Source organism: Indicator indicator, chromosome 7 (assembly GCF_027791375.1).
Source record: "Indicator indicator isolate 239-I01 chromosome 7, UM_Iind_1.1, whole genome shotgun sequence".
NCBI lineage: Eukaryota > Metazoa > Chordata > Aves > Piciformes > Indicatoridae > Indicator > Indicator indicator.
In genome coordinates this window covers 32362082-32373254 of record NC_072016.1, presented here as the reverse complement: position 1 = coordinate 32373254, position 11173 = coordinate 32362082, and the positions used below count along the sequence as shown (strand labels likewise).

Sequence of the window (11173 nt, the reverse complement as noted above, 5' to 3'; positions counted from 1 at the left end):
TAGATGGTGTTTGAGCTCCCTTCCAACACACACCATTCTATGAATCTGTGAATCATCATCCCTGGAGGGACTTAAAAGCCATGGAGAAGTGGTGCTGAGGGACATGGTTTTAGCAGCAGAATTGATAGCGTTGGGTTAATACTTGGCCTTGGTCTTAAAAGTCTTTTCCAGCCTAAACAATTCTGTGTCTCTGTGTGATTCTGTCACGTTGCATGCTTGGAGTTTACTTTGCACAGGGCTCAGAGGAGCTGAAATACAAAGAAAAAGATGAAAACTAGTCTTAACTTCTTTGCCAACAAGTCCTTGTATGATACTTTGCAAAGAAGAAAAGTTGTAGAAGTACATGTCAGATGAAGAATATTTAAGCCACGAAAAAGTCACTGACAGATAACATCTACTCATCTTGCTATTTGTACAAAGTATCTTTTATACTACTGAGGGGGGAAAAAAGAAGAAGAAAGGATGCTGCATCAGCTTGTGGGCTGCTCATGGATCAAAAGCGTTACCTTCAGCACAGGCTGAAAATAGAAAACAGATAGACACAACTGTGAAGTTTTTCATGTGGAAAAGTGGGAGACGAGCTTGCATCAGGAAGAACTGGACAGAATTTCACTGAAATGGAAAATAAGTAGGTGAGTAAGTAGGTGCATGTGACACAAAAGATAGGAAACCTGGGTCTAATAAAAGTTTCTGGTAATACAGATGGCCTGATTTTCTTCCCCTCTCCTGACACGTTAGTGAAATTTAAATTCTCTGATTTCAATTATTACACTATTTATATTGCTGTAATACCCAAAGTCCCTGTAGAGAAGAGACCTCATTATTAATGTAATGCAAACAGCTCTAATGGTTCCAGCTTCAAAGAAATCGTAATGAAAATGGGTAAAGGAGATGAGGAGTGGCAAAGAGGAAATACCAGCAAGTCTGCATACATGAAGAATGGCAGCACTGGGAGCTCAAGGGATGGGATTAAGGTGATGGACACCCTTCATTAGTGTAGATGTCCAGTTCCATCCCACCACCCTCCTCTCCTGGTGCCCCTTGGATGCTTTTTGGGAGGGCTGGCTTGAAACCAACAAGAAAAAAAGTGTGGGTTTTTCAACGCTGCGCAAGAGAGCGGGTGAAGTAGCCCTCATTATTTGGTGTTTCTGCCTTTGTGGTGTAGACCATATGTGCTGAAGGCTCTCTGAGGTTGCCAGCAGACAACCCATCTTTGTATCTGCCTAGAAGCCCTCACCTCTACTCAGACTCATCTGTTTGTGCCATTTTTTAAAGTGTCCTGCACACTTCAACTTCCATCCCTGTGGTTTTTTTGACTTGTCTTCTTGCAGTTTTGGTGTTGCTTTGTTTATTCAACTAAGACTCTTGGCCTATGTATGTCTCTTGTAAACTATGTCCTGTTGTTAGTCAGGCTCAGGGGCTGTTTAGATACAGTTGTCTTTCCCAGCTCATATGGATATGAGTGGGCCTCTCTTCCTTGGCTGCAATCCTTTATTTTCTGCAATGTGTTCTCTGAAGCTTTGCAATCAGGCTGCATAATCCTATGCAAAGGAATTTACCTTTACACCTTACCCCTACTTTTATATTTAAAGACTGATTTAAAGTCTACCTATCAGTTAGAGAGGTTTCTTCATTTTGCAGTCTTTCAGAAACATTTCAGAAACCATTCTATGACTCTATTTACATACATAGTATGTAAATATAATGATCTTAAATCCAAAAGATGTTATTTGATTTACAAATGAAACTGTAGTGTGAATATATCACACTGAGGATAGTTGGGAGTTAAGCAAGTGCATGACATGAACATGTGCACAAGTATATGACATTGAACATATGCCCAAGTGCTCTTCAGAAGGAGTCCCTGTGACTGGGCTGCAGCACTTTCTCTGCCTTCTGCAGGAAGCTGCGATTTTTATCACACCCAATAATTTAAATAAAAACATTCAGATAAGCGGCAAAATATTTGGCTGAAGGAAAGTAACTAGACACAGAAATTGATCCTGTGTTTTATAAATGCTGTGGCTTCAAAAGAGTTTGCAAAGCCTGAAGCTTGTCTGTTTTGTTTCCTCCCCCCCCAATAAATTATCTTTTCCAATAAAGATGTAGCTGCTGCCTATAAACCTGTCTGTATGTCTGTCTCCAGACTATCAACACTTCTGCGCAATATGCATTCTCAGTCTGCAGATAAATAAGCATGTGTGTAAGATTAAATTTGCTCATTGCAGCCTCTACTTTGTTGTGCATCACTTTGTTGTGATGGAATAGGAGTGGCAAAATTGAAGCACACTTGGTGTAGGTTTAGTTCCCTTTTCCCATGATATTTTATAGCAGTTGCACTTTCTGGACCATGCCAGGCAGTAGCACATCTATGCATGATTGCTGATCCTTCCTCCTCCTCTGAAAGAGTGGTGGATCTCTGGAAGAGGTTGCCCAAGGAGGTGGTGGAGTCACTATCCCTGGAGGTGTTAAAAGAACATGTACACATGGTATTTCAGGACATGGTTTAGTGGCCGTGATAGTGTTAGTTGGATGATTGGATGCGATGACCTTAGAGGTCTTTTCCAAATGAAACAATTCTTTGAATCTTTTTCTTCTCTTTCAGGTATTTTTGTGATGTTAATGCTTTGCAGAATTAATAATAAAAGCAGCTGGCACATGTGGAATACCAGAAAAACTTTGATAGTTGCTAATATCTAGCTGCAGCTCCAGGGTGTAGGACTGTGTGAAAGTGATGTCGACAACGCATCTGTGGGAAGAAAAGTATGCTTGATAAATGTTGCATGCAAATAGCTTTTTGACATTGTAGTATGAATTGAAGTCATCTGCCTGTGTAGGCATAGAGCATTGTTTCAATGGGAATTTATATTCTCTTCCAGACTATTTTTTTCCTCACTAATGAGAATGTGCATCCTTGATGTTATGTGGCCTTCTTGCATGTCCATATAGAAATGCTGATGCTACTCAGTAAATATTTGGCCTTTTGTTGCACACAGTTCAAAGGAGCTAAAATGGAGTACAGCCATACATTTACCATGTTTAGATGGTGCATTATGAAGTGTTTGGGGGATAATAAAATTCCAAGGTTTAAAGGTGGTAAATCTGCTGTGTGAACAAAAAACCTGGAGCTCTCAAGAACCCTGGACTAGGTTGTTCCCTCTATGTTGTGACTCCAGCTTACAAAGCATGAGGACCAGAAGAAATGGGATGGACATAAAGAGAAAATCTGGGCTTACTTTCTACCCTCAGGGAGCCTTGTGCTGCTGATGGGTTGGTCTACCAGGAGGTGTGTAGGGCTCCAATTACATACCATTACATACCCTGGGCACTGTCCCCTGCTTCTACCATCCTGCTTTGAATCTAATCTTGTGGAATTATATCTGGGAAGAGGATTGGGAAGAAGAGGGTTTGGGGAATGGAGTGTTCAAGGCTAATTTCTTACCTTAACTATGGAAAAAAGTTCTGATAAAATCTTATCTCTTTTAAATCCCTGCAGCTTGCTTACCCTCTTAGTACTGACACTGATAATACAGCCAACAACTGCATTCCCCTTTCCTATCATCTTCAGCAGGAAAATAAATCCAAACTCCAGTGTGATTATTAATGGAACACCAATGCCTCTGCAAATATTTTAGTTGTCTTGCAGCCCAGCTGCTTAACTTTGCAGCCTGGTATCTCTATTCCTTATTTGCAGTCTTTGTCTTCTACTGCTGCTGAAGCTCATCAAATCGGTGTCACCGCTCCTGTCCCACAACTCCAGCTCTCTCAGAAATTTGTGTAGGTTTTGACACTGGCAATATGGCCTGACAATGTTTTAATGTTGAATCCTTTTCCTGAATTATTTCCTTTTGAAATATGCTGCCAGGTCCCTTAAATAACAAGGTTTCTATTGTCAGATACTGTTCTCTACTCACATGAAGTGCTTCTCCTTGTCCCTAGGTGAGAATGTGGACAGCAAATTGGAGTCTTCCAGACAGCAGATGCCAAAGGACCAGCCAAAAGATTATGAGATAACAATTCCTTTCCTCTTGAATGGAGGGAAGTGGAGACCAGTAAATGGCAGTTACTCAAAGGTTAGTCTGTATTTTGCTTGTTATTTTATTCTAAGGTGTGAAGTTGGATAATGGTTGGGCTCGATAATCTTAAAGGTCTTTTCCAGCTGAAACGATTCTGTGATTCTAACAATCGGAAGGCTTTAGGGGAAAATAAATGTATTTACTGGTTATAAGAGTATGTTCTGTATTTTTGTAGAGTCTGCTGGATGAAATTGTTACCTAATTTAAGAAAATGCATAAGGTTTTTGGTTGAAATTAATGCCTTTTAATGTAACATGACATTCTTCTCTCCAGTGGCACAAATGGAAGCTTAATGTGAAATAGTTTTTTTAAAGTGGTTAACATCCATTGCTTGAGATTGTTTTGTACAACAACAAATCATCCACAAAACTGAGGGAGGGTCAAATACAGTAAATATATTTCATTGATTAAATATAGCCTTACAGCAAGAACTTCAAGGAACTGTAAATAATGTTGCTTCATTGACCGCAGCCTGAAGCATTACATGGAACTCAACATGGGCTCTGAGCAACCTGATCTAGTTGAAGCTGTCCCTGCTTGCTGCAGGGAATTAGACTAGATGAACTTCAAAGGTCCCTTACAACACAAACTGTTCTATGATTCTATGGGAGATGGCCCATAAATGCTGTCCCATTGAAGGTCTCCACATTCTGCATTCCCTTTGGGTAATGAGGAGATAATCTGTCACTGACTTTGACTAACCAGGAATTGTTTCACCTTCTTGACAGACCCTGATAAGCTTTCTTCTGATTTTCCCCGTCAGACATTAGTTGATAATATGGGAAGCTGGTTTTAGGGCTGTTTTCTGTCTTCTTGGTCTCCTGCTTGAAGTACAAAGACAGATTGTTGTTGTTCATTATCACCAAAGATGTCATGGGAGTCTCTTACCCAGCTCTTTTAACTCAGGTCAGTTTTGTTCTAGCTTACTTTTAATGCTGTTCTTTAAAGTGTCAAAATGAGAAGCAAAAAACCTAAATTTTTAAAGTTTGGGTTTTTTTAAGGAAGAAAATAAAAACAAAAACCAGGCAACAAAACACCAGAAGGAAAAACAGGCAGAAATAAAAGCAAACCCCATCACACACAGACAATGCAAACAGCACAAACATCAATGCAAACAGCAGAAAGTTTTCTCTGCTGCAATGGGGAAGTATTTCATGGAGAAATCCTGCCTGATTATTGCCACTGCTTGTGGGACATGGTTTTAAATCACTCTACTGACAGACAAAAGTAAGAGTAAAAAGAGATTTCAAAACAAAGGACGTGACTTTCAAAATACATTGTGTGTTAATATTTTCATTCCTTTTTCTTTTTTTGCTTTTCCTAAATGGGAAAGAAGGGCCAGTCCTAGTCTGGAGTATCTGCGGTGCTGAAAAGTGTATCATAGTGGGAGTATAATGTCTTATCTAGGAGAGATAACACAGATGGCTTGGTCCTAGATGTATGTGCAACTCTATTTTTAGATCATTTAATTAGAAGCAGGCATCCTCCATATAGAATTCTTCTAGCTACTCGCTGTAGCTTTCTGAAAGAGTTACAACAGAATATCTTTCTTTATGTGAGTAATGATAATGTGATTTATATCATTAATTTGTTTCCCAGAATTGCTTTCAGTTTGAGATGAACATTAAAAAAGATTTGTAGCTTGGTAGAAAGATCCACGTGCTATATCAGCACTTTTTTTTTTCCTTTTTTTGAATGCTTCTTTTCCATGGAGACTGTTATAAATTAAACACACAAAAGTGCAGACCAGGCTGTGGGAAGAACAACAGCATTAAACGGGTGGAGGAGAAGAGTAATGAATAGCTTGTCACATAAATATTGATGAAAAGCACAAAAGTTAAATACTGTTGTAGTTGAGGATTAAATGGGACCTATTGTTCTTCAACTGGCTTCAAAGCATTCCTCCATTTTATTTTAATTTTATATGCAGTAAAGGGTGAAGTACCCTGTACTTCCAACCAGGGGAACGGTATTGCAATAGAATATATAGTAAAATAAATAATGCAGTGGTTATAAAAATGTCAAGCTATTAAAGTTATTTGTACATAGATAATTGCCTCACAACGATAGCCCCGTTTTTTTCGATCCTTTGATCGTAAATACTCCTGCTTAACAATTAGTCCCCAAGACACCACACTAGTCGTTTAGCACAGTGCACTTTTTCTTTCCCATCTTGAAGATAAAACTCTCTTTTTATTTACCCCAGGAGCCACTGTTGGAATGTCTCATTCAGAATCTGTCAGGAATTTTTATTAAGCTAATGATGTTCTCGTTGAGGACCATCTATGAAGCATATTATGCAGAGCAGGAGCAAGAAAGCTGAAACTAGTCGCACTGACTAATCACACAGACACACAGACCTGCTCACCAGAACAAGTAAAATTACATTTAAGTTGCTTAGCTGTAACCTGGTTTTACTTTAACACAGTTTGGCTGTACATTTTCAAGGACATCCAATGATTTAGGTACTTCCTAAGAATGACAGTTCAAATTAATGGCAGGAAAAATCCTATTTTAAAATCAGAACATGTAATCAAACAATAGCTAAAGAATTTGGCTTTGCCTAAGCATAAATGTAGTTGTGGGGTTTTGTTGATTTTTTTTTTTGTTTTGTTTGTTGTGGTGTGTTTTGGCTTTGTGTTTGTTTTTTGGTTCTTTTGTTTGTTTCTGGAGAGAACTTCTCATTTACTGGGCAGATTGGGGATTTTTTCTCCCTGCCCTACTCATCCAAGTTGAAGTTATAAGAGACCAGGATCAGGATCTCATTGCGGTGGTGTTATTTGAGAAATACTGTTGCTTCCTTCTTGTTTAAGAAGATTAATGTTCTCATGCAAACACTTAATATAGTGAAGCACTTTTGAAATATATATACTTAAGAGACTAGACTCATAGAATCATTAAGGGTGGATAAGGCTTCTAAAACATCAAGTCTAACTATCAACCCAACACCACTATGCCCACTAAACCTGTTACTGAGGAAGTATGTGCATGGATTTGCAACTGTATGATGGTAGTTAGTGGCTGTTAATATTTCTCCTGACATCATCTGTTAAATCCAGGCAATTTAGACCATTTTCGGTTGGAATATTTTAACAGTGCCCAGTTGCATTCCATTATGAACCGGATATCATATCCAGTTGCTAATCCTGAACACGCCACTAAAATTAGCGGCTACTATTTTGAGTACCCAGTTGTTGGTAGTCAGGACTACTGATGAGTAACTGGATTTGTGGGGGTGTGACAGCAAACTCAGAACCCTGAATTGTTGTGCAACACTGCTCTGTGCTTTCAAACAATAGCTGCCCATATTCAGTGCAGATGTGATTTCCGCCTTAGCTGAAGTTTTGTGTGCATTATTGAATGTGTTGAGAGGTCATTATACATTCTAGCTCCAGTTCTCCTTCTACTTCTCTTTTCCATTTGTTCATCACTTTGCACTGTGTTGATTTCCCCCCCCCCCCCCCCCCCCCCCCCCCAGTGTTTGGCCCAAACCCAGGGGAATTGAGTTTTCTTTTTCTTAATTTTTTCTAAGGTTTGAACAAAATTGTTTAATTCTTGTTATTCGAGTGCAGGAAAGACTCTTTTCCCTGCACGCTTCCAGCTGAATATTTTTCTTCAAACTTGGCTTGAGACTTGCAAATCAAGCCAAGTTTGATGAGACTTGGGTAAGTGATGTTTTAGCACACAGAACACTTTAGGGAAGATTTTTAGAAGACCATCTGTTTGGCTTCAGCTTTTATCCTCACACCCTGTTAGGGATGCACACTGGTTAACTTGTGCCAGATCCCTGCATCACAGGAGCTGGAGGTCAGTTAGTATTGGTTGTGTTATACCAGAGCCTGAAGCACATGTCATCTCTTGGAGAGGGAAGATCTAGGCAGGAAGAGTTTCACATGGGCATTAAGGGTTCCTTGGCTCCATTTCTAGACTTAAAAGGTTGTAACTGTGGGGAAATGCTGTCTGCCGGAGACCCTCCAGGGCAGACGTGAAATAGCTGTAATGCTGGGGAGATCCCAGCATAGAATTGCCCTGAGTGACACACTTACTAATGAACTTGGCTTTGTATCCAGGGTTTAGTCCAGATATTAAAATGCATTCAGTCTGGGGACGATTGGAAGCGTTTTGTGCATATACAATGATGCAAGTACACATAGAGTCCTTGGGTTGTGGCAGCTGTCACTCAGGTGTGGAGTTTGTTTCTAGCCTTGGCTGTGCCATTACTGATGCCTGCAAGTATTCTGGAGTGCATTAAGAAGAGTATGACCACAAGGTCTAGGCAGATACTCTTCCCTCTATACTCTGCTCTAGTGAGGCCACATCTGGAGTACTGGGTCCAATTCTGGGCCTCCCACTTCAAGAGATACAGGGAAGTACTGGAGAGAGTCCACCAGAGGGCCACGAAGATGTTGAGGGGTCTGGAACGTCTCTGTCAGCAGGAAAGGCTGTTCAGCCTGGAGAAGAGCAGCCTGAGAGGTGATCTTCTTAATACTGATAAATAGATAAGGGCTGAGTGCCATCAGGGTCATCAGGATGGGGCCAGGCTCTTTTCAGTGGTGGTCAGTGATAGGACAAGGGGCAATGGGCACAAACTGGAACCCAGAAGGTTTTGTATGAAGATGAATGAGAAATTCTTTGCTGTGAGGGTGCTCTCCTTCCCCAGAGAGATTCCAAACCCTCCTGGGCTGGTGTGGGTGACCCTGCTTTGGCAGAGGAGTTGCACTAGATGGTTTCCAGATGTCTCCTTCAACCCCCATCATTCTGTGATTCTGGGAAATACAATGTTGAGGCTGATCAAGTGCTTTGAAAGACTTAATTCTCATAGGTTCCTAAAAGCATATGAACAAATTAGGTACAACTCTCCTTACTGGGTGATGCTTTGCACTTTTGGATGCTTATACACTTACTTTTGTAGTTATGTATCCATCTGAGTGCAATATTGGACAGTTCCAATAGTCACAACCAGTCAGGTTGTGATTGCCATTCATTAAGATAAACTTGAATGTAGCTGAGTCTGGGCAGGTCTTGGAGGACCTGTAGCCAGGCAGCATGGAGCTGAGCATGTTTTTTGAAGCACCACATGAAAAGCTGGAAACCCTTGAAATGTTTTGTGTTGCTTTGAATTTGGAAGTTGCCAGTCCAAGTTGCTTTCAACAGATGCAGAGAATTTGGTTTGCGACATTACATTTGGGTGATGTTTAGAGGACAAATTCTGCTGTGCAAAATTTTGCTCTGGCTTTCTCAGCACACAAAAAGCATAGACCTGTTGGAGAAGGCCCAGAAGAGGCCACAAGCATGATGTGAGGGCTGGAATCCCTCTGCTGTGAGGACACGCTGAGAGAGTTAGGAAAAGAGAAGGCTCCAGGAAGTCCTTATTGTGGCCTTTTAATACTTGAAGGGGCCTGTTGTGACAGGACAAGGGGTGATGATTTTGAATTAAAAGAGGGAGATTTAAGGAAGAAATTTTTCACACTGAGGCTGGTAAGACACTGGCACAGATTGCCCAGAGGGGTGGTAGGTGCCCCATCCCTGGAACCCTTTCAGGTCAGGTTGAACAGGGCTCTGAGCAATCTGCTCTAGTTGCAGATGTCCCTGCTGATTGCAGGGGTGTTAGACTAGATGACCTTGAAAGGTCCTTTCCAGCCAAAACCATTCTATGATTATTAAAAATCATTAACTCTGGTAAAGTAGATGCACACAATGCACACAATTAGACTCTTACTCCACTTGAATCGCAGTGACTTTCACATGACTCTTTTAATGTCCTGACACCAAAATCAATGTATAAAAAAGGAAAAGCAACTTCTCCCCCATCTTGCAGAGGGTGAAAACCTCTAATTCAGTGGCAGATGCTGAATGTTTTTTAACACACCAGGAGAGTTGGATGTGTTGCTGTTGGGGTTAGAGGAGAGGGCAAAGAAAAATGTCTAGGGTGGGCAGAGAAGAAGGAAAGACCTGCAGAAGGTTCTCTGATAAAGAGCAGCTATGATTTTAAAATCCAAATAAGTAAGAAATTTGTTTCCCCTTAGAGAAGGGGAAGATGGATTCAGAGAACATTAAACCTGTTTCATCAAGTTTTCAGCTTTCAAGGCTACATTCTGAGCTGGAGGATATCAATATTCTTTCTTTTGCTGGGCTGCTATAAATCAAGTTTGCAAATTGAAATCTTAAAGAAGTGTTTTCAATAAAGGAGAAGGGAAAGATGAGAAGACTTAAGAAAGGAAAGATGAGTTCCTTTTCTTATAGTAACACTTTTTTTTTCTTTTTTGGTGTTGTGTTATGTTATGCTTTTGATTGCAAACTCTAGCAATGAAATGCAAAGATAAAGATGAAGGCCAGCTATAAATATACACACAGACCGTATTTCTTCTGGTTTTTAAGGGTACGCTTGTCACAGCTCAAAGATTCTACATGTAAAGTGGCAGAAGATTACCATTTCTTACTGCTTAGCATGCATTGCACCTCATTGAGCTTGCAAAGAAGCAGCTTTTGCATTTCTGCCTGCCTCATTCAGGGAGTATTGTGTTATGGATTGCGTCCATAAACAAGAATCAGAATCTTGATTATCTGACTCTCATTATGGACAATGATTATTTGAATCTCAATGTGCAACTCTACATTAGCTGTGAAAGTATCATGTGCTCTGACAGAAGATGGTTATCTTTATGGTTCTCCAGATATATCAAATGTATGAGATATTACAATGATTCTTTTCAACTTGTTGCACTTTTTTTTCATGCCTTCACTATAAGGCCCTAATTCAACACCTACTAAAATAGGCATTTTTGCCATTGAAGCCAAAAGATCATGGGAAAGTACAAAAACTATAATTAAATCAGCTAAAAAAAATCACAAAAATCGTGCTAGACATTTAAGAGTAAATTTGAAACTACCAGAGATGAGCCTTACCCATTTGAATTCTCTCACACATGGCTCAGGCTGCCCAGAGAGGTGGTAGATTGCCCATCCCTGGAAACCTTCAAGGTCAGATTTTTTGGGGCTCTAAGCAACCTGATCTAGTTGCAGATGTCCCTGCCCACTGTAGGGGGTTGGACCAGATGATCTTTAAAGGTCCCTTCCGACCTGAAACATTTTATGAT

At 40.3% G+C, this 11173-nt stretch overlaps 1 protein-coding gene across 1 annotated transcript in view; it reads left to right on the top strand.

Annotated features, from left to right (window-relative positions):
- Nucleotides 1-872: 872 nt before the first annotated feature.
- The window catches only part of ADAM12 (ADAM metallopeptidase domain 12), a 197607-nt gene continuing 187306 nt past the window's right edge, over nucleotides 873-11173 (top strand). Inside the window, exons 1-3 of the mRNA XM_054382719.1 lie at nucleotides 873-974; nucleotides 3177-3270; nucleotides 3940-4073. Coding sequence (XP_054238694.1) covers nucleotides 873-974; nucleotides 3177-3270; nucleotides 3940-4073 — 330 coding nt within the window. The remainder of the gene's footprint in view (nucleotides 975-3176; nucleotides 3271-3939; nucleotides 4074-11173) is intronic.